Source organism: Fundulus heteroclitus, chromosome 14 (genome assembly GCF_011125445.2).
Source record: "Fundulus heteroclitus isolate FHET01 chromosome 14, MU-UCD_Fhet_4.1, whole genome shotgun sequence".
Classification (NCBI taxonomy): domain Eukaryota; kingdom Metazoa; phylum Chordata; class Actinopteri; order Cyprinodontiformes; family Fundulidae; genus Fundulus; species Fundulus heteroclitus.
Window position 1 is genome coordinate 35251529 of NC_046374.1, and position 23623 is coordinate 35275151.

General features: G+C 38.9%; 2 protein-coding genes across 4 annotated transcripts; one reads left to right on the top strand and one right to left on the bottom strand.

Annotated features, from left to right (window-relative positions):
• Positions 1-519: 519 nt before the first annotated feature.
• Positions 520-4382, bottom strand: LOC118565785. Its single transcript, XM_036146780.1, has 5 exons — positions 4257-4382; positions 2269-2631; positions 2086-2175; positions 1882-1975; positions 520-1800 (listed from the first exon to the last, which is right to left on the bottom strand). The coding sequence occupies exons 1-5, from the start codon at positions 4348-4350 to the stop codon at positions 1599-1601; spliced, it is 843 nt and encodes a 280-aa protein (XP_036002673.1). The 5' UTR covers positions 4351-4382; the 3' UTR covers positions 520-1598.
• A 2792-nt stretch (positions 4383-7174) lies between these two features.
• On the top strand, positions 7175-23505 carry LOC105923729 (high affinity immunoglobulin gamma Fc receptor I). 3 transcript variants are annotated; one of them, XM_036146801.1, is made up of 7 exons: positions 7175-7228; positions 11253-11426; positions 11933-12187; positions 12892-13134; positions 13816-13929; positions 20751-20822; positions 22712-23505. In XM_036146801.1, the coding sequence occupies exons 2-7, from the start codon at positions 11396-11398 to the stop codon at positions 22762-22764; spliced, it is 768 nt and encodes a 255-aa protein (XP_036002694.1). In that variant the 5' UTR covers positions 7175-7228; positions 11253-11395; the 3' UTR covers positions 22765-23505. The 3 variants fall into 3 exon arrangements, with proteins under 3 accessions (XP_036002694.1, XP_036002696.1, XP_036002695.1); XM_036146802.1 differs by having other exon boundaries at positions 7198-7228; positions 11059-11426; XM_036146803.1 differs by lacking the exon at positions 13816-13929.
• Positions 23506-23623: the final 118 nt, after the last annotated feature.

Here is a 23623-nt window from a genome sequence, read left to right on the forward strand (position 1 = left end):
GTTATATCTATATTAAAATAACATATTTTTAGTCACCATTTTTAGCCAAAGTTGTTAAGAGCCATTGTGGAAGGTCCAAAGAGCCACAGGTTGCAGAGCCCTGGTCTATCACATAAAACCCCAACAAAACGCAGGAGTTTGTGGGAATGTTACAAAGTGTAGAAAAGGCCAAGCGGTGTGAATACTTTTTCAGCTGGGACTTCCTGCCAGACGTCTCAGTGATGCTGGGAAACTTTCAGCTTCATTAAGGTCATTCCCCAAGATCAATAAGCAGAAGATGATGGTCCATCCCTCAGCTTGAGCTTCTTCCACATTTAAGACATAACGTCAACTTAATCGTTCAGGTGTGGTCGTTTCTGCAGTGTTCAGAAATAATGTTTGTGAAAAATTAAATCCAAATACTAAAGACCCAAAAGTCCGAGGAGTGAGCTTTAGAACGGAGGAACCGGATCACCAGGAACGCTTTAATGGTCGATGAAAACGTCTGAATCACAGGAAAGAAAACAAAGAATCACTGAACCATTTTAAATGTCACTTTATTTTAAAAGTATTCAAAGTTCACTTTGTTTTAATAAATATTTACTTTATGCTCACCTTATTTGAATGAATATTCAGTAGTGTATAAATAAATAAATATCCAAGTAAAAAACACGATATTGTAGCAGGTTTTATTCAAGGTAACATGTTTTTTCTGTAATGGAATAAATGAACAGAAGGAGGTAGCAAAGAATCCATCATGTTGAAATAAAGCATAAATAAACCCGTGGTTCACTTACAATAAATAAAAGCTCTGCTTCCTACTAGTGACAGGATGTGAACTATTACTCTGAGCTTTTACACATTTTCTGTTTCTCTGTAGTTTTAACTGTCAGTGAATAACTAACATCACTGCGTCTCAGTAAAAGTGCTTCCAGGTTCAAGCAGCAAAATACATCAGTTTAAGAAATCAGCCAATAATCCAGGCTGTTTGACTTTAGCTTTGGCTCCACAGTGCTCAGCAGCTGTTACTGACCAGCTTTATAAAAAAAACACCAATAATATCCCTACTGCACATCTTCTACAAGAACACGTCCAGATAAGGATCTAAAATATTTCTTCCTAACACTCTACAGCTGACTCTGATCTACAGATAGTCTTTTGGCAACGTTCACAGTTCAAACATGTTCAACATGTATTTAGATATGGGCTTAAAAACTAAAACATCAAAATAAACATGATACCAGATCAGTTTCACATAAAAGGTTAAACAACAGAAATAAATTAAAAACAACATCACTAAAAATTGCTGCTCTGTTAACACAAAAATTTGTTTCTTTTTTGGGTAAAAAAGCAACAACAAAAAAACCCAGATTTTTTCTCTCTTCTTGAAAATAAATCCAGAACTGCTTGGTCTGAAAGTTTGGGGGATTCCTGCAGAGTCAGTCAGTGACCAGAAGGGGGCGCTCCAGTAGAACAACAACAGAGTCCAGAGTCAAACAAGCAGCAGGTCTTCTGCTGTTTTAGGTTAAAGTCCTCCAACATTTGCTGAGAAACAGACCGACTGCAGAGCTGATGAGAGAAATAAAGGTGCAGAGAAATCCTGAGTCTTTCCGGACCCATCATCCATGGTCCTCTGACTGAAGGCTCGGCTCTTCTCCAGGCTTTACTTGATGCTGCAGTTGCTGGTTTGAATCCGAGCCCTCAGAAAGCTGCAGGAGAGAAGACCTCATGGAGCTCCCATCTACATGAACACAGACCTGCTCTTGAACAAGGCATCCACACTCCAAGGTGGAGGCTTGTCTCAGGAGTTTCTCTTTAAATCTGTAAAACAAGCAGGTTTATCATTTAATAAATGTTCTGATGGAGGAAGAAGCGCCGCCATGTTTGAATGATTTGACTTACTTCTTGTTCGTTTTAAGTGTGAAGATGAAAATTAAACTCAGAGAAATGATGAAGGAAATAACAGCAAAACACAGAGGCAGCCTGGACCGGGGTCCTGGAATAAGAACAGATAAAACAATCAGAATACGCAAAAATCTCCCAGTAAAGTCACATTTAGGTTATTTTCAGCAGCTTAAATGTTTCTGTTTGGACCCACGGACTCACCGGTACTGATGGTCTCCTGCTTTGTGGCTGGAGTGGTGGGGTTTCTATCAGGAACCGGTTCTGTTGTCGTCGTTTTAACAAAGTTTGGGTCTGAAACAGCAACAGCAGCAGGATTAATGAGACTCTACAGAGAAACTCTCATTAATCAGGACCAGAACCTGCAGTTTGGAGCCGTTTACTCACCGACAACCAGCAGAACTTCTGCATCTCTCCTCAGGCTTGGGATGAAACATCTGAACCTGCCGCCGTCCTCCAAGCTCACGTTCCTGATGGTCAGAGACACGTCTCCACGTTTGAGTCCTGCCTCTGACAGAGACGTCCTCTGGACGTACGTCTCCATCATCATGTCTCGCTCCGTCTTCTGGAAGCGGTACACGTACACGTACTCCACACGCCTCTGTCTGCCCGGGACCCGCAGGTCCGGTCTGGACCACTCCACCGTCCTCCCCACGGCGTCCCACTCAGGATCCACCCGACATGGGAGGAGGACGTCATCTCCAGGAGCGGCTGTGATTGGCTGAGACGAACCAATCAGCTGATGGTTACCTGGAAACAAGGGTGAGATTTAAGTTTTATATAATCATCAAAATGAAATAAACAAAATAGTGGAAACTCTCAGGGTGAAAAACGAAAAATATTTTTTTAATTTTATTTTCTGGAAAGTTTCTGAATGAACCAAGTTGTTTTTCTCTCCGGATATTTTAGTATGATTTACCCTAGATGGGAAAAACCCATCAGAACAAGAACAGTGGAAACCAGAGTGAAATATGAAAAATCTGTTTAATTGGTGATGGATGATTGGAAAAATGTTTAGGGAAATTCACAATAGTTCCAACCACAGAGGTGTTTTTCTTCCAGGAAGTAACTGCTTTGGGAAACCTTTCAGCGTGATGTCATGTTTCCATTTAGTTCAATCACAAACAGGCAGGTGGGCTTTGCCAACTAAAAGGCTTTGGTGTGCTCTCCGATCTCAGATAAGAGAAAAGCCTCATCTTAAACCCTTTGTTAAAGCTAAACCAATGATTTAAATGGACATGTGGTTCCACCATTAATTATTTTATTCATGGTTGAAACAACACAGGCTGATTTCTGTTTTTTTTGTTATACATTATTAATTATTCCTATTCTGACTAATTTGGCCCTGAAGCTGCATCTGAAGAGGACAGCAGCCCCAGCTGGAGGTGAATCTGTTATTTTGGATTATATTACATACAAGAGTCCAATGAGTAAAACTGGGACATGAAGCATGGCCTACAGATATGGGGTGAAAGAGAAAATATTAAGGAACTAATTATCTTATACCTGAATTGATTGTGTTATTGATCATAATTCCCCAAAATATTTCAGCATGAACCTGTTCTTTAAAAAAATGGGTAAAAACCAGCGGCGTAAACTGACCTGGAAACTATTCAACTGGTGTGGCTCATAAGATTTACTTGTTAATTTACCCAAATCACAATTTAAAACATTTAATTATACAGTTCTCCTGTTACAGAGCGATCCTTCACTGTTATGAAGGTGGCAGGCAAACAGATGGAGGAAACTGATAAGATGACTACTGAGCAGATCAGGTGATAGAACCCCAACTAGATGAAGACATTTGCATCATCATAAAGTGGAAAAGAAAGCGAAGCCTTCACATTATTCAGAAATATCCCAACTGAAGGTTTTGCTAATAAAATGAAGGTCTGATGTAAGACTTGACTGAGAACATGAACTGAGTGTACCTGTGTTAATTTATTTCTTTCTACATGGTCTGATTTCAGCCAGCCTTCCCATGTCCCACCATGACTCAACTCTTTTTCTATTACTGCTGTGATTAAAGTCCTGTCTGAGTCACATTGGTGGTCTAATGACTACACAGCAAGTCATAATAGAGACGCTCAAGCCGCAGTGCATTATGGTCAGTGTAGTAGCTTGCACGTCTCCACGTGAGTTTTTTTTATAACAAGCGGTTTGTGCTTCCAGCAACCGTAGGAGGTCTCTCCGTTAATTTAATAATAAACGCAGCCGAGATGGTTAAAGGCGTTTAAAAACAGCTGACTCATGGTTCGCTGTTTAAACAACGACACCAGTCATGATTTTAATCACAGTGTCAATCTGGTTAATTAGAAACAGTAATACCTTCGCTATAAACTAAATATATGTATGTAAAAACCAGCAGTAATTACCTTTAACAGGCGTCCAGACCAAAATCCAGCAGAAGGTAAAAATCCAAAACGCTGAACGGCTGAAGAGAATCTCACAGAGTCTCGTTCTCACCATCGCAGCCTCTCGGCTCTGACTTCCTGAACAATGAATGACGGCAAATACTACGGCTTACTCTATTTCTGTAGTGACGCATCTCCACCCCCTTTTATGTAACAAAGTCCCTCCCATAGTAACATTACAAATAAACAATGTGCAAGTACTTTTGATATCATAAGTCGAAAAAGGCTATAGTTTAAATGTGACTATAAAGTTGAAAAGATACTTATCTACTGGAAACATTTCTGTACAGTTGAAACCAGAGGTTTATATTAACTACATAGAGTTTTTCTTTCCTCACTATCAGACATGAGTTCTTGGAGTTTGTAAATACAATGCGATTAATCGCGATTAATCAGGGTGATTAATCGCGATTAAATGTTTTAATCGTTGCCCAGCCCTAATATATATATATATATATATATATATTAGGGCTATATTATATATATATATATATATATATATATATATATATATATATATATATATATATATATATATATATATATATATTAGGGCTATATTATATATATTATATATATATATATATATATATATATATATATATATATATATATATTAGGGCTATATTATATATATATATATATATATATATATATATATATATATATATATATATATATATATATATATATATATATATATATACTCAGTCAGATCTTTTAGAAATCTTTAGAAATCAGGGTGTTTAATGTACTTTTCTCCGCTTCCATCCATGCTACCCATTAGCACATAATGTGTTTAGTAATCCTCATACTTTACAGTATGAGGATTAACTATCACAAAATCTTACTTGTGGAAGGTAATTCCCCGGGGTCTGGTTTGTAATGCCCTTTTATTTCCGCACCCATAAGCCGAGCAAAAGTCGGGCATCCTGACGGAGCTCTGGAAGTTTGCTGACGAAATTATGTATTAAGTTAGACAATCAATCTTTTAATTCAATCAATTGGTCCCATGTAGCCCCTAAAGGGGTGACGTCTTCAGTCAGCTAATTTATCTGGAAATCGGTTGAGAATTCACCGGATTCAGAGTGTCTGAAAACATAAAGCACCACTTACCTGAACTGACTTGTAGTCTGTCTGACTGCAGCTTGGTCTGACCTAAGATGGCCGCTCTGTCGGCACGCCTCTCAACCGAGAACGAGGCGTCTACGTATTCATGTCTGTGGGCGCACCGCTCTGCGTCCCGGACACACCCATTCTGTTGTGTCATTACTGGTAGAGTGTCAGTACTGGCTAATTTTTTTTAAAAAAACATTGTGTGATTGGACAATCCCCGATTCGACTCATAGCACAGCTGCAGTTTGTTAGGTTGATTCACGTTTACGTTTGCAAAGTGGAGTAGTTTCAAAATGAGAGAAAATTCTATTTTGTCTTTACAAAAAAATGCTTTTACAAAGCGTTCACTTGAAGAAAAAAACAGGATAAAGGAGCTTGGACCGGATCGTCTTAATTTACAAATTCAGCAGCAGGCAAGTGATCTCTGCACTCCATGGTTGGATAAAGCAGTGTAGGTAGTAGTCAGCCAGTGAAGAAGCGTTGGATACTCAGTGTAGAAGACCATGAAAGGGTCTTGGTTTTATTTTTGTAACCAGGTTGTAGTGTTTTTGCAGATTTCTGCCCAGGTCCCCCTTGAAAATGAGATCCAGATCTCAACGGGGTTTACCTGGTTAAATAAAGGAAATAAAAAAAAAAAAAAAAAAAAAAAAAAAAAAAAAAAAAAAAAAAAAAAAAAAGGATTGCAGCAGAGGTGAGTTGTTGTGGAAAATCACTGTTACACTGGTTTATAGTAATGTTATTTAATATATTAGGAAGATGTGCGTTGTAGTTAGAAATACCTTTAGTTGTGTCTATGCTGTGTAGGTATGTTGATGTAATGTTTGTCAGCAAGATATTTTATTATTTAAGTTGTACTGAAGTTTATGGGTAATGGGGAATAAAACATTTGGTTACTGAATTTTGTATAATCTTGTCCCACAAAAATGCTGTAACACATTTCATAACACAGCCTTAAAAATTGGCAGCAAATGTTATTAAAATCAGGAAAACAATCTAGAAGAAGTCTTTTCAGAAACTGTCACGCTCTTGAAGATCCTCATCACCACACCCATGACCACAGCTGAAAGCTGAAAGGTGCTTTTCAACTATGAAAAGAATCAAGACTTTTCAGTGAAACTCAATGACTCAGGACAGACTGAATGCATTGGCCATGTTGTCAATGGAGAAAAGACTAGTCACAGAGATGACTGACTTTAACAAGAATATAATTGAGAAATTTGCTGGGCAGAAGGAAAGGAGGGCAAAATTCATGTTCAAATAGTGCCATTTTTTTAAGATTTGTTTTGTTTGTTTTTCATTTGTTTGTTTGTGTGCGCCCCCCTCAGTTTTTTTAGCACCAGCCGCCACTGGCAGGTTCGCTTTTGAAATGCTGTTGGGGGGGGGGGCGCACAAAATCTGTACAAGGGCCGCAAATGACCCGAGGGCCACTTTGGACATGCCCGATTTAAAACAACTAGTAAAACATTACATGTTGCTCATCAGACTTTTTTTTATTATTCTAAACAACAAAAAGTATAAGTTTTACTCAATTACTCAAAGCTCTTTGCTTTGAGTAATTGAATTGAGATAAATGGCGATTCAATAAAGACTTGGGAATGTAACAAACAAAAACAAAAAAAATGCATGACTCATCATTCTCATGGAAACTGTTACCAAAACTCAAGGAAAAGCTGTTCCATTGCGTAACAGGTTTCAGCCAATCAAAACAGAGTGACATCACGTGATTGTTGCTTCCTGCAGAGAGTCTGTCATATGATCCTTGGGTTTCAGTCAAGCAACAACAAGGAGTCTTCAGCTGTTTAAAGCCTGAAGTAAAGGTAGGATCTGACAGTGACGCTGGGAACCGTTTCTCCTTGTTTCTATAATGCGGTCATGGACTAACAAAGCAGATTCAGAACATTTGATCAACTTAAAGTCTGATCATTTTAAACAGGTCAGCAGAGCTTCATGTCTGTAAAGAATCTGAAGTGTTGCTCGTTCACTCATGCTGGCTGGGTGTACCTTTCTTTTTATTTTAACCGACTAAAGCAGCCTTTAGATTTAGGAAATCTGGAGTGATAATCAGAGAACTAGATGTTTCTAGGCTTACTAGGAGAGCAGATTCCAGCAGATGGTGTAATGTTACAGAAGAATGTTTTCAGACATAAGTGAGACATAATAGAAAAGCCAGTGACAGATATAAGCTGGTAAAGACCCTATGGCTCAGCAAACCGTCAGCAACAGAAAAAGAAAACACCTGCAGACCCCTGAAAGGCTTCACCTTTCATTCTGACAACATTTAAAGTGGAAATACTTTATGGCAGCCAAGGGTTTGAGAGGGAGAACCGGCAGATTTGATAGAGAAAGTCACTAGAAATGAGAAAGCTGCAGTCTGAAGCATCACTTCTAGTAAAATATTTCCAGCATTAATTTGTTCTTGTTTAAGAAGTGAGGTTTAAAGTGGTGAAGAGAATAAAAGTAAAACACCAAAATAAAAAAATATTTTGAAAGCAAAAACAACAACAATAAAGTAACATTAACAAAGTCTTAGTAGGAAAATGGCTATTGTTCCAGTGATACATGTAAAGAACACGCTGGCAGAGCTCTGATAACGAGAGATAAGGGTAAATATTTACTTGGTGTATCCGGGGAAACCCCATGAGTCACTCTGTAAACTAATCAGTGAAATTACAAGGGATTTCCTTAGAGTTTTTCCAACATGTGTTTTGAGGTCATGCTACTGTGTTTAGCAACAGCCAGCTCGTATTTCATAGCGTCTGACAGAAACTAAAGATAGTGCCAACAATGTTTTGGTTTCTTTGTCTATGAACAAGGTGGAAACTTTATTCAAATTACCCAATCAGTGCACAGCCTGCTTATCAAGTGCTAATAGTCAGACAGCTTTCAGTCTCTGTCAGGTTTATTTTTTATGAATACCTGCCATAATGTGTGGTGTTATGGAGCAATAAATGAAGGAGCGAATTAGTGCCCTGGTGACCTCAAATAACAGATTCTACACACAGAATAAACACAACTTCCCTCCAAATACAGAAGATTATTAACAAAATACTTAAACTTCCGGTTATTTATCTGTAGTCAACAAACTCTTCACCTAGGCTGTAAAAATGTAGCTAAACTACTGGGAAAATCAAAAACAATAAAGGAAAATTAATCAAAAAACATAACAAAAATTAACAGTTAAGAACTAAATTAAAACCAGTCCCCAACAAAATAATGCATTGTTATCACCACACTGGTAAGGAGGTAAATTGCCCCTTATATTTCTATGACTGTAGTATGTTTTTTCAAATCGGGGGCACAGAGGAAGACTGACAGGTAGCGGTTGCTGCCGGTGAGCAGAGGTGTGGCACTGGACTAGATCCACGGTGGAGGGTGGACAGGCCCAGTGGTGGTTGAGTACCAGCGAGAACGGAGGAGCAGTCGCCAACTGGAGTACCAGGAAGGTTCTAGGGATTCAGAACTGCCAGAGACCTGGATGATTCAATTCAATTCAAAAATACTTTATTTATCCCAAAGGGAAATTAAAGGTTGCTGGAACTCATTTGATCAAGGAGTTATTATAGAAGGTGATGGCTGTGGGCAGGAAAGATCTTCTTTAGTGGTCCGTTTTACAACCAATCTGAATAAGCCTTTGACTGAAAAGACTGTTTTCCATTGATGATGCCATGAAGAGGATATTTAAGATTGTCCATAAGTTTCTAATATTTGTAATACAGAAATGCTAGACAAGCCTGATTTGTTTTGCAAAATGAAATGATTCAATAAAAAGACTCTCGTTTGCCCCCAAAAGACAGTCTTTGGCTGGACCCTGGCAAGTCCAGTCAGTTGGCCTTGTTATCACAGTTCAGTGGGATTATGTAAGGCATAATGCATTTGCTGAACCCCGACAGCAGCAGGGTAAACAGTCCAGGATGGGGGTGGGAGGGGTCTTTATGGTTGTCTGAGCCCTGGTCAGGCAGTGTCTGTGAGGAGTGATATTGATGGAGGGAAGCAATGTTCCAATGATTCTCTCTAAAGTCTACACCATGCTCTACATACTTCCAGTCTGAGACATTGCAGGCCACAAACCAGACAGTGATGCAGCTGGTCGTTACACTCTCTATTGTCTCTCTGTAGAAAGTTGTGCGGATGGGAGGGGAATCTGTTGCTCCTCACTTGCTCCATTGCTGGTTAATTGATAGGGGGGTTGGTGATAGCGATGATGTAGTCCTTCACCAGACTCTCGAAGCAATTTCATTATGATTGGAGTGAGTACTACTGGCCAGCAGTCGTTCAATGATGACATTGTGGGTTTTTTGGCCACTTCTATGATGGTTGCAGTCTTGAAGCAGGAGAGGGTAACGGCATGGGGTAGCGAGGTATTAAAGATGTCTATGCCAACATTAGACAGCCGGCCAGCACAGTCTTGAAGCACCTGTCCCGGTATGCTGCCGGGACTCACTGCTTGCCGAGCATTGAGTCTTCTCGAGATTCTCTGGACATCAGCTGTCTCAAGACTGAATGCCTGTTCATCAAGGTGAGGTGTGGATTTTCTCACAGGGGTTGAGAGCTTCATACTGGTCGAAGTATTGAGTGCATTGAAAATGTCTGTGTGCATCCTTGTTGTCTGGATGCCTTGCCACATGCGTCTGCTGTTTGTCGGCTCGTGGAGCAATCTCTGGATTTTCTGACCATACGTTGGTTCTGGTTGACTGTTGCTGATCTGAAGGCCTCCATGTCCTCACCCTTGAATGCTGCATTTTGTATTGTCAGCATTTTGCATACCTCAGTGCTCATCAAAGGGTTTCTGAGTTGCCACTGTGGTGACAATCTTCACCATATATACGAGTTTGACTTTCTGAGATGACTGTTGGCTCACAGGAAATGGGGCGTTAAGAGTGGGGTAAGACATGCGGTAAAGGTCCACGGGCTGGGACTCCAATCTGGGACAGCAGTGCCGAGGACTGAGGGCTGTGCACACGGGTCGTGGCTTTACCCATGAGCCACCACTGCACCCCTTTCTTAACGTTTTTCATTTTGCTGGACCACAGTGTGGTCAAGCTAGCATGATGTGCTCTAAAAATGATTGAACGGTGACAAAGCATCATGGAGTTCCTGGACATCTCAGCAGAGCCACAGGCAGATCGCATCAGTGCCACTCAGCAGTGATGCAGGAAGTCAGTCAAAGGCATTGAGCGCATATAGAGAGACTTTTCAATAGGTCCACATTTCTGTATTACAAATCCATTTTAACTGGTCCAGTGGGATATTATAATGTCTGACAACTAAAACTGAGTTGTGGGTTTTCATTGGCTGTAATCCATAACCTCCAAAGCAACAGAAAATATTAGTTAAAATGAAATATATTGTGTAAAATGAATATATAATGCACCGATTTCAGTTTCAGGAGAATTACTGCAATAAAGTAACTTTCCTATTATATTTTAAGTAATTTCAATACACTTGTATCATGCCACTTTCATGTTCTGTTGCTTAATAATAAGGACTAATCAGAATCGAGCGTCCGTAGATCCTGTGCTGTGCAGAGGCCTTTGAGACGTAAAACCAGCGATATCTATTCAATTACAAAATAATATCTGCACATGTTTTCAAATGGATTTTAAAATGTTTAAAACTGGGAGGTAATATTTTCTCATCCTTGAAACAGTTTAGCTGTAATCGCTGAGGAGGTGCCACCTCTAGAGGAAGCCGCTGATCATCTCAAGCTGATATAACCTTGAGTTGCAAACTGCATCCGAGGCGACAGTGATGAGATGATCACTTTCTGCTGCTTCCTGCAGACTCTGGTGGGCCAAAAACTTTTCTGAGCATCAGAGGATTTCTTTTTGGTTTTTTTTACAGCTCTTGCACAAAGATGTTTACAGATTTGAACCAGAGGATGACCGACTTAGCAGGAAGCTGTGGTGTGGTTGACACACTCTTTAGCGGTGTAAAGAACTCCCTCCAATGGGTAAAGCGCCTCTCCGTCAGAACAGCAGCTGAGGATGGAGATAGCGGTGCTCTGCGCTGTAGTTGGTGAGTAGAAATAACTTTTAATCTACTTCAAAAACTCACTTATTAAAGAGACGTCTTGTGGTTTAATGATTTTAAGACTGACTTTTCAGATTTAGACTTTATTATCCGGAGATAATCCCAAAAAACGTTTTTCTCTGAAGATCGGAACTAAAATGAAAACAAAACTAAGATCTATCTTAAGGAGAGACCTCTTCTGCTGAATAAGCAGTTTGTTCGTGGGGAAAACATTTTATTGTTCATCAAGATCAGGTTTCCTGCATCAGTGTTTGGTCTCTGATCGTTACTGATGCATCGGGTCGAATCGATTTGATCTGCCGAGCAGCCGTCGATGTTCCCAGCTCCCTGCTGCATCACTGCAGGAGAACGTTATTGTTACCAGTCATGTCATTTTATGAAAGCGTTTGATTGACGATTTTAAAAGGCTGCAGACAAAATGTAATTTATTGTTTTTCATTTTAAATCAGTCAGAACGTTTGCTTACTGCAGGTTTTCTTTCCTCTTTGCAGGTTGCCTCAGAGTCCTTCCCAGCAGATCCCAGTTCTTCCAGTATGAGCCTGTTACTCTGAGCTGTGAGGGAAACTCGTCTGAGTGGAGAGTCAGAAGAAACACGTCAAGACAAAGAAACGAACTCTGTCCGTCCCCAGCCCATAGAAATGCCTCTATGTGCTCCTTTCCTGAGCTGTATGAAGTAGACTCTGGAGTTTACTGGTGTGAATCTGCAGCAGGAGAACGCAGCAATCAAGTCAACATCACTGTTACTGGTGGGTTGGAACAGAAAAGGAGCTGATCTGAAATATTTGTTCACCTACACTGATTCAGTATGAGGAAGGGTGACCTGAATGTGGTCTGGCAGAGACAAAAGTCCTCTAAACAAAATAAAGAATGCAGTCAAACTTTCACAAAAAAACTTTAAATACATCTTATCTAGTTCGTCACTTTAGGATGTTCAATATTTTTAAACTATGCCACTTTAATTTAATGATAAGACAGCAGTGTTGTCTACATCTGGTTTGAGCTTTTCGGCTTTCTCGAGACTATTTCTAACGTCCCTGGTGTATCAAGAACAACATTATTTCTGACGTTAGAAATACCTCAAAATGGTTGCCTGAAGGCCACAAATGTCTCCAGTGAGTCAAGCAGCGAATCAAAAAGACACAGATGTAACTATGAGGCGGTTTTCTCTGACGTTGTGGGTAATGTGGGAACTAAATGGTAATAAAGAGCTATTATTTGTGGTGTTTCCTTCAAAAGGAAACTGCACTACATGTGTGAAAGTGTCAAAGACCCACTATCTAAGACCAAACACACATCCTTTGATGTTTTCTGGTAATGTCAAAGTGTATCTGGGTACAGCTCAGACAGATCGTATATGTTGGCTATGAAGAGTAAAATAATGTCATTAAAACTTTGCTTGCTTGAGTCTGGTTATCTTTTTTACTCGTTTTCCACCACATTGTGTTTCCAGAAGGACCGTTGATCCTGGAGAGTCCTGGACATCCAGTGAGGGAAGGGGAACACGTGACTCTTCACTGCAGAGCCTTATCGTTTGTCTACAATCTTACTCATTTCTATAAAAATGGCGTCCTCGTTGGGACCAGCTCTACGGGAAACTTTTCCATCCGACGTGTTTCTAGATCTGATGAAGGACTCTACAAGTGCAACGTCTCTGGAGTCGGAGAATCCCCAGAAGCATGGCTGGCTGTCAGAGGTGAGACGGATGCCTAGAAGGTTGTGGAAATGTGTTTTAAAATGATGGTCTTTTACTTGCCTGTTTGCAGTATTCAGTTATATTTGTATGGAATGACAAGAGTGCCACAAATAAACTCTTAGTTTTATTATTATACTATAAAATTACAGCCTGTAAAATGTCTCTGTGCATTTATGTATTTTTCTTTTGCGTCTGTTCATTATAAAATAAATAATATAATGTTGCATTGTTTCAATAAAATGTTTGTACAATTTTGTAATTTAAATTTTTTTATTAAAATCATATTCGACTGGTTTGAATCCAACTGATTTGAACTGAATACGGACAAAACTGGATCTTGTGCAACAGCGTTAAAACTAAGTTGTCAGGGTGGTTTACGAAGAGCCTTGAGGCGCCATCTGGTTTAATTTGGCACAATGCAGAACTAAACTGAATAGAAACTGAATTACCCGTTTCTTAAACTTCAGCGGCATCAGTTGAAGGCGACAGAACAGGTAAAATCACATGAATTTGATCCAGATTTGAATAACACCCATCTTTATAAAGTGTGTGGTGACTGCTAATGTTTAGAACATTATTTTCTTTTTTAGCAATAGTACAACCTGCTACCCACTGCTCCTATAGAGCTGTCTGTATTGTTCTCATATAGGCCAGCTAACCCGCTATCTTTGTATTTTAAAGGGCACAGTCCTCAAACGCCTACTGCTCCCCTCACACATATACTACTTCCTGTTGTGGCCGGCTGTTTGTTGCTGATGTTGCTGATGTTGCTCTGCCTCTGGAGAAACCACAAAGGTCAGTGTGTTTTCACATAAACAGTAAAAAAATTCACATCCTGCTGCTTTTTAATGTATAAGTGTCATGCTGAAGGTGGGGAATTATCCGTTTATTTTTAAACCTTGACACTGTTAAAGGAAGCGAGAATAAAATAGCTCTATAACCTACAATTTAGCCCAGGATTAGTCATACTTCTGGTATATTTAGCTTTAGAGTAATACTTTATCTACAAGTAATATTAATGTCAGAGACCCGACTTTAATCTGATAGAGAAATTGTGGAGGGAACTAAAGATTAGGGTGATGGCATGGAGGCCTTCCAATGTCACCAAAGATAAATACTCTATAATGACAACAACAATTTTTCAATTAAATACTAAGAATGGTGTAAATAATTTTTGACATGCAATTTTTCAAATAACTGTCAATGCAAATTTGAAATAGCTTTGAGATGCCCTGTCTCGTCTTTAAACCAAAACAAGCTTCTTAGTTTAATAGAACCATAATTATTCCAAACCTGGCAGAAGTATGAAGTATTGTGGGTTAACCCGTTAAGACCAGAGCGGCTCTGACTGCTTAGCTCAGCGACAGTCGCAGTGCAGCAAAACCGCTTTGACGTGTGACACAAATGAAAGAAAAGAGAATAATTTTTCTTCTGTTTTGAAGCTTAAATGTCTGCATTTTCTTTTGGCTCATGAAAGCACCACAGCTGCACAGAAAAGTCACCACAGAAATGTTGATGTTGTATTTTTTTTCTAAGTGAGGAAGACTCAAAGTTAGCTGCGTCTTAATCAGCTAAATCGTTATCCGACACAAAGTTTTCTTCTGCCAGTTCAAGTTTAAAGACATTAACTTTTATGTATTTTCGAGTTCATACAAATAAATCTGCGTAGTCTAAATTTAAATAAATGACAGTTTATAACATCTAATGGATCTAAAAGTCTAAATTTGAGGTTAAAGGAGTTGAAGGCAAGTTGAATGTCGCATTTTAAATGTTATTTTCCTTTGCTTTTTAGTGTTGTCAGATGCTTCTTATAGTTTTTTTTTAGTTTGCGGTTTCATTCTCACTTCAACTAAGTGTCACAAAGCATTTACTGTAGATTGAAATGAAAGGGGAGAAAAGCAGCGTGGCTTGTGTTGAAACAGACACAGTCCAAATGAACTTCGTCAAATAGCTTTTTTCGAGTGTGTGGGTGGTGATGGGGTGGGGGGGGTGTTAAAGGTTCCTGCAGAACAATTCAATCATTTGTATCAGAAAATATGTAATTCTTTGGTGAGAAAAGTAAACTTTTTTTTTAATAAAATCATTTTTTTTCATTATTATTTTTTTATTTTATTTAACCTACATTCTAAAAGAACGTTTTATAGCCGAGTCTGGTCTCATTTAGACTCTTTATGTGCTTGGTTTTGGTTCCGGTTGTTTTTGTTGCCTTTCCCCCCCACAGTCAGTGATGTGAGAACTTCAGCTCCCTTTGACCTTTATTGAAATCATAAATATCAAAACTTGTCGTCATTCATTGTTGAGAAAGAATGCAGTTAAATAAATGTCATGACTGCATGCATGAAATAAAGAGAAAGCCTGGTGACGCAGGATTCAGGGAGCCACAACAGATGTGTTATTATTGTGCATAGAAAGCTCTGCTGATAGCATCAAACTTCATTATAACCTGTGTGGTGTTCCACCTACACAAGTCGGACTACAATGAAGACATTTTTGGCTCTGCAATGTTTTTTTTTTATCCCATTATGAATAAGCTTTTTTATTTTCGTGGTTGCTGTCATACACATGTTCATGTGATTTTTAAATTTGTTCGATGATCTGAAGCATTGAGATGTGATATAAAAAGGCAAAAGCATAAGAGATCTTCAGCCCTAATAAGGGAATAAATACGTTGTCATGGCATAGTGACTGCAGCTTTACCTGTGACTGTCGTTTAATTTTTTTCTCATGTCTGATGACATCAGGCCCTCATGAGAGAAATGCAGGTTCTTGCATCGGCACAACAAATCTTGCCTGCATTGTGAATGACCTGAATTAGCTCATATTTTATTGCCATGACAACAAAACGACGGTTTGAACCTTTAACAGTCTGCAAGCCTGTTGAATGATCTCATCTTCAAAGCTTTAGATTCAGGTTAAAAACTGTTTTCACTGGAGATTCAGAGTGAGGTTGTTAAACAAGTGACTCAAACATTGACTTACAAAAGATCTGTGATCTTACTGCATGATATGTTTAGTGACATCATCACTAAAGATGTCATTATAGTTATGTAAAGACAATAAAACCTCTTCTTTCTTGATTAATTATCATGCATGCATTAATCTTTAAATAAATTCAATTCAATTTTATTTATATAGCGCCAATTCATGAAACATGTCATCTCGAGGCACATTACAAAGTCAAAATCAATCAGATTATACAGATTGGTCAAAAATGTCCTATATAAGGGAACCAGTTAATTGCTTCAAAGTCCTGACAAGCAGCATTCACTCCTGGAGAAGCGTAGAGCCACAGGGTAAGTTGTCTGCATTGTCCATGGCTTTGCAGCAATCCCTCATACTGAGCAAGCATGAAGTAATCTGTTCTACATTAGATGGTAATAGCGGGTGATCTGTCTTCTCTGGATGATGATGACCAGGTGTACCTACTATGAGTGAAACTTAAGAAAGTGCTTTTAATGTTAGCATCACACCTTTCAACTTTAAACCCACTAAGCATAACTATTGGTTGAAGTAATAAATATTACTGACAAGTCAATAAACATTTAATTTAAACATAAACTGCTTCAGCAAGTTTAAAAGTAATCTGTTTGAATTAATACATCTTCATACAATGAAGTTATGGGAAAGAGAGGTGGAAGCTTGACTGAGGTAAGAAATGAGCGTCTGTGGGCAGCACTATGGTTTCATGCCTAGAAAAAGTACGACAGGTTCAGTATTTACAGTGGTGGCTGGTGGGACTAATTTTAGGGTAGGCTAACGGATAATTAACAGATAACTAGAAAAATTTGCATTTCCTGCGAAAATGCACTTGCGAATGCAGTAAGCTGAATGATTGAGCAAAAGATGCAGAGGTTTTTTGAATAAGAGGAAAAATAGCTGAAAAGCATTGAAGAAGTTGAAAAAGTTGAAGAATTTGAAAAAGTTGAAGAATTTGAACATGAAAGAACAATAGCTGAGTGATTAGAAGAAGAAAAAACTGAGGGAATGGCACCAAATATTTACTAACTCATTCTAAACACTGAGGGGGGGGGGGGGGTCGTGTCTGGGCATCCTGCCAGGTCCTGTTGGAGTCAGAGGCCCAATAGGAAAGCATGTGAAATCCAAAAAGTGACAGAAAATTCACACTTGCCTGATAATCACTTGAAAAATTTTAAATGTTAAGAGGAAATTTCAGATTCCTACATTCATCACAGCCACTGCAGTGGGTGTCGAAAGTTGCCATTCTATCCCAATAGAGCCTGTCCCTGACCTGTAGTAACCTCTGGCCAGCAGAGTTCCGTCGTCATGGAAACTCACTCACGCCTGCAGCTGGCGGGTCTACTGAAGTGCAGACACTTTGCTCAGACTCTGCCTCATTGGATTATAATGGAGAACATTGCCTCGCACAACACTTTATATCTCCTGATCCGTAAATGGTAGAGACGTAATTTTTTCTGTCTTTATTTTGTAATGGATAGGAGAAGAAGACAAGCTATCGGTTTTTGCTGGAAATATTTTAATAAAGGTGTAAAAAAGTATGATACAAACAGGATTTTTATGGATATACAAAAATCCTTTAAAAAGGGTCCCGAACCGCTCTAGCTGAAAAAGTATAGGAGATAAAAAAATAATTCCTGCACTGTGAGTATCAGCCGGATTTGAAGGACAACTCTGCTTAATTTTATGTTTGTACAAAAATCGGTGTAGGCATAGTGACGATGTAAAAAGTGCATAATTTGGGGGCATGGAGTTCTGAAACTGTTTCAGCTGCAATTTACCCCGCGAGCAGCACTTGGTTTCTCCGGAACGATAAAGGTTAGAGACGTAATTTTTTCTGGGTTTATTTTGTAACGGATAGGGGAACCGGACAAGCTATCGATTCATTTTTATGTTTGTACAAAAATCGATGTAGGCATGGTGACGATGTAAAAAGGTGGATACTTTGGGGGGAAGGAGGTCCAAAGCGTTTTCAGGATTTTGCACATTCGCTACTCCCGAACAAATTGTTCCTGCAGGCAAACCGTAACAGTTATCCACAAAATTCTATTTTTGTAAGTGCCAGAAGGTCTGGACTTGAATGTGTGAAAGTCTGATGCCTGTACATTAAACGGTTTAGGAGTAGCGACAATTTGAAAACATGTGTTGTTTGGAATTTTCAGGTGTCATTTTTCACAATCGCTCCATTGGAAATGAATGAGGAGGGTTGAGACTTGTTGGCGGTCTGAGGTGATTTGTGAAAAAACTATAAACGTTACACCAATGAGGGTTACATTTCCTGAATCCAGACAAAAATTCCTACGTTTTGATATATAATTTATGTGGATAGATTGAAAATTGAGCGAGTGAGAAGAAGTTGTTCAGAGAAGAAGAACTTGATTTCTACAGTGTGCACTCTATAACTGCCTCCTTGACGACCATAGCAACGCATGTTATTTGCTGAATTTCTTGAAAAGCCAAAATTATTTTAAAAAGATATGAAAAAGCTGAAATATATCATAATAGCTGAAAGATATCACTACATTTTAAAAGTTGAATGGCGTTTCTAGCTGAAAGTAGGCTGAAGCAGTAAGATGTCTAAAAGCAGCTGAAATGAGCGGAATTTTAGTGAATTACATTTATTTCCTATGGGAGAAAAAGCTGAATATTTTAAAAAGTTAAAAGTACAAAAAGATATAGCCATCGATTCCAGAAGAAGCTGAATAGTTTAAAAGTTGAACGGTTGAAATCGGACATAAACTGTAGGAGGAGAAGCGAATCAAACTTTAAACAGTAAAAATGCGAAAGAGGATCTCAATAACTGCATTCACAGTAATTATTCATACATAATGAAATGGTGCAGACTGGATCCCAACCACAGAAGCATGCAACTTGAAGCAACCACATTGCATTGTCTCTGTATTGAAATGTGCTATACAAATAACTTCACTGGGAGATAAACGGCTGCCAGTCTTTGATTGAAGTGGATTCAAAGTACTTTTTAAGTCGACCTCCTGCATCGGCAGTGCAGGGATGAAGTTGCTTCGGTAAATCTCAGACCAGCGAGATCACTCACGTGGCACGTGGGGAAAATCCCAACAGGATGAACAGCTGTGTGTCTTCCCAGTCTGGCGAGGCGCCAAGTAAGAAAGCAGAATGCAGCGTGCGACTGCGTTATAAAACCCTCCATAGTAACGTTATCTCGTAGTTTCGTTGTTAGGGTCGGTGGCCATTTTGGGCCAAGTTGCATGATGGGAGTTGGTGGCCATTTTGACCACATTGCATCATAGGAAATGCAGTTTGTCACGTCCTGAACTGGCGTAACAGTAAAAAGCCCTGGATCTTACAGGCTAGTTTCTGCTAGCAATGTGGAAACCAAGCTTTGCTGATGGGTTTTCACGGTTATGACAAACTTTATTTCCATAAGGGTTTTATTCACCAATGGTATATTAATGTTTGTATTGTCACGCTTTGTCCCTGGTGCCTATCTCCAGCATTCAACGTGCGTGAGGTGGGGTAAACCCTGGATGGATCACCAGTCTATCGCAGGTCTGGTCCACTCGTTACCACAAAATATGGCATAAAAGTCTTTTAAAATTAGCTCATAAAATGTCGGCTATCATAGCGCCATTAGCTTCCCGGGTAGCATTAGTGCTACCACCGAGTCAACACAAGTATGGTTCGTTTTGAACATTATTCTTGTTTTTGTTTAATGTAGGATTTGCATTGTGAATGGGTTAAAACACATACCAAATGTTGTTCTAAATTACATAAGATAATGTAACCTCATTCCACATTCTTTAAAATGAACTTTATCCTGGTCCACAACTGATCTAAGTTAGAGAACTAAACTGAATCATTCTGATAATGGGTTCAACCATTTTATTTGTCTTTTTGTTTCTTTTGTGTGTATGTAGTTCCTTAGCTTTCCTTTTATCTTAGTTTTGCTTAGCAGTTTTAGTTAAGCTTAATTAAACAACTTAACTTACACCAGTGCGTAATAGCCCAACATATGTGAATTCTGAGCCCACATCTCAGTATTTCATTATTATCAGCATTATTACATAATGCTAATAAAGATTCTTGGAATGCATCAAGGATTGGCCCTGAGCCCCTTGTTGTTTGCTGTGGTGATGGATAGGTAGATTGGTGAGGTTGTACAGGCATCTTTTCTGGACTATTATGTTTCAGATGACATTGTGATCTGCAGTGGCAGTGGAGAATAGGTGGAGGAAAACCAAAGTACATGGAGGTTTTCCTTGGAAAAGAGAGGCAGGAAGGTTAGTTTTAGCAAGACAGAATACATGTGTGTGAATGAGAGGGACCCAATCGGAGCCATGAGGTTACATGGAGCACAGATAAAGAAGGTGTAGGATTTTAAATACTTAGGCTCAGCAGCTCAGAGCAGAGGTGGAAAAAGCCAGAAAGGCCAGACTGAGTGAATCAATATATTTTTAATTAGATTTTTTTTCTCAAAACATCCCCTGTCTGAACTGAGAATGCTTCTGTTAGCTGCATGATACAAAGATGGCCTTAGGTTAAAACCTTACCACAGGATATCAGACTTTGCTGCATTGCATGCCTGTGATCTGCTGTTGAACTTTGACCCCCATTTGTGACGTTAAATCTGCTGTGTCTCTATGGTTTATTTGTTTCTGCAGGTAGATTGGACCGTGCTGTGTCATACACTGACGTCACCATCGCAGAGGAGAGGAAACCTCAAAGAATCACTGGTGAGGGCGTGAAAAATGTTAATCTGTGCCAAATGGGTAATAGACCTGAATATTTCAGAGGTCATAGGAGCTGACGAGGGTTAAGACTATTTTAGCATGAAGTTGTACCGTCACTCTCTTCATTCCATTACGCCATAAACCACGCCAACATGGTCACGTGATTTTGTTGACGTTGCAACAGGAAGAACTGAACGTACTGCATGTCTGTCACCATGGTAAAAAAAAACAGCTGTTATTATAGGCAGCATGTTGTAGTGTCATGGGTCAACTGTTTTTGTTTTTATAGCCAAATAACCGACTTTAAGAGCATAAATTACACACCTTTTTTCCTAGAAACAATGACATTTAAACGATTTCAAGAAATTTATACATACATAATTTGTAGCCCCAAAACATTTGTTTATTCCACCAGAATAAAGTTTTTAAACATGATCTGCTATTCCATTTAGCTGAAAGTGTTGAGCTATAAATACACTGAACACATAAATGTACGCATGTCTGGATCATTTATTATAAATACTGTTGAGTCTTAATCTAGCTGAAATGTATAACATGAGAATTTAAAGCAAAAGGAAATTGTGTTTAAAGCCGAGACATAATCAAAGTAAAGTTAGTTCAGAAAGAACAGGCTCACACTGTCTGATACTAGTTGTGTTTAGATCTCAGAGTGTTAAAGATGAACCCAGACATGTGCGTTAATTGTATAAAAAGACACATAACATTCAGAACCAATAAGAATTACCAAAATAATTTTCATTTCCAGCATTCCAAAAATAATAAACAGTTTAAAAGTTTATTTTCTTTATTTTTATTAAAACTGCCTTTCAAACATTATGACTGGGGTCAAAGATTTTACATGGTGTTCCACAAGCTTTTTAACAGTTTGCTGGAAAATGGACCAGTTCCTCCAAACAGAACTGGTGGATCTGGGTCGGCTTTGTAGGCCGCTTTGCTCTCACACCTCTGCCCACAGATTTTCTCAGGAACTGAGACGGGGACTTTTGTTGTTTCAAAACAGAAAAGACATTTTAAATTTATCTGACTGCAACTAGTGATCACAGCTGGTGTGAAATCATAGTGATAATTTTATGTGGAGTTGAACAGCGGGGAAATAAAAACATTAATTTACTCCACTACTTGGGGAGTCCCCCTATTACTAAGGGGGTGGACCTGTTTCGGTTCAATTTGCACGTTATCTAAGCCATAACAAGGCCTTTGTTGGGCAGTAGTATAAAGCTTGGAACTCCACATTACTCCATACATTCTGAATTGAGAAAGCTTTCTGGATAGAAAGCGAAACGTCTTCAAACTTTAAAAAAAAAGTCCACTTGTTTTGTTTTTTAACTTTTTGCATGACATCACAACAGGAAGCAACATGGCAGTTAGACACGCTGGCAGATTGGTAGAAATTAATTCAGAATCAAAGGGAGACATGAGGGCCAAGGACAGCTGAGGGTGATACATGATGAAGCTGATGTTAGATAATAAAATCCAGACAATAGGCAAGGCTTGGAGGTCACAGGAACAGGGTCTTATCCAGAAATCTGAAGCTTGGTAGAAACCAGAAAAGAGCAAATTGAAGTAGAGAGAGGCAGAACATAAAATTAAGGTTGTGATGTAGGGATTAATCAAGGACATGGACAATATGCTGGACTGTGCTGGCAAGAGCGTTCAATAATCTGGTGGAGATCTGTTGACAGGAGAGCGTTTAACTGGAGCAGATTACAGGTGCAAGGCATGAGGCTAATTATCTCTGGTTGACTCAGAATCAAGCCTGTTTGTGGTTCATTTGTCTAGATTGAGCATTTGAATTTAACCCCTTTTATCACGAGGACAGTTTCCGATCAGGTCTCTGTTTGGTAATGCTCTACCCTCTTTATCTTTCCCAGATGTGGGTGCTGTCCCGACCTTGTATTCACAAGTGATACCAGATGACAGCTGACAACGTGAAAACCAGCATTACTGTAGAATTGTGTGTAAATTTTTTTATCAGGGCACAGCAATCTTCGTTCCACATAAAATTTTCTTTGCAGCCTTGTACATTTTGCTTGGTTACAAACTTTTAACAAATTGCTCACATTTTATGCTTATTGGAAATGTTTAATAATTTTCTTTGCAGATGATGAATTTATTTTATTTTCTTTATGTGTAAATCTGAAATTGGAAAGGTTCTCTAGTACGATTGTTTTCATTACATTTTGGTTTAGACTATTATTATAGTGTTAGCCATTTCTCCTGTCGGTTCCTACAATACTTTTGGGTCTTTCTTCAGTCTTTGTTTACTGGGCCCCTTCATACTTCCTGCTTAGATTCTTTCCTACTTTTCTCTGCATTCCTCTGATTAGTCCCAACTGGTTCCTATGTCACCATTCTTACCTCTTTTTGTGTGATTCCCTCTAGTAATATGGCAAATGATTTATACTGTTTTATGAAATGTTTTCATCCTGTTGTTGGTGTCCTTTGTGTTGAAGTTTGTTTGGTTAATTCCTGTGTTATGGTGAATTGTGCTTTTGAGTTCTTAAAAACAGTTGTAGAAGAAGAAAAGATGAATCCCTATTCATCAGGGGTGTCAAACATTTGGCCCGGTTCCGGCCCGCTGAACAATTTAGTCCGGCCCGGTGGCCTAATGCATTATCATTATAAAAAAATAAATAAATCTTTTTTTGTTTTGTTTTCCAGTCTCCTGTCTGGCAATGTGGCAATAAGAATTGTTGTCTTAATGCCAAAAAGAGCTCATCAGATTTGACTTTCACAAGTGGAGCAGTACTGCTTTTGCCATAGTGCTCCGCTTGATTTATGAA

Coding starts and splice junctions, on each gene's coding strand:
- LOC118565785 (XM_036146780.1), bottom strand. CDS start 4,350: ATGGTGAGAACGAGACTCTGTGAGATTCTCTTCAGCCGTTCAGCGTTT. Junction 2,632..4,256: donor GGTCTGGACGCCTGTTAAAG/GTAATTACTGCT, acceptor CCTTGTTTCCAG/GTAACCATCAGCTGATTGGT. Junction 1,976..2,085: donor GCAGGAGACCATCAGTACCG/GTGAGTCCGTGG, acceptor TTCTTATTCCAG/GACCCCGGTCCAGGCTGCCT.
- LOC105923729 (XM_036146801.1), top strand. CDS start 11,396: ATGGAGATAGCGGTGCTCTGCGCTGTAGTTG. Junction 11,427..11,932: donor GGTGCTCTGCGCTGTAGTTG/GTGAGTAGAAAT, acceptor TCCTCTTTGCAG/GTTGCCTCAGAGTCCTTCCC. Junction 20,823..22,711: donor GAAACCTCAAAGAATCACTG/GTGAGGGCGTGA, acceptor TATCTTTCCCAG/ATGTGGGTGCTGTCCCGACC.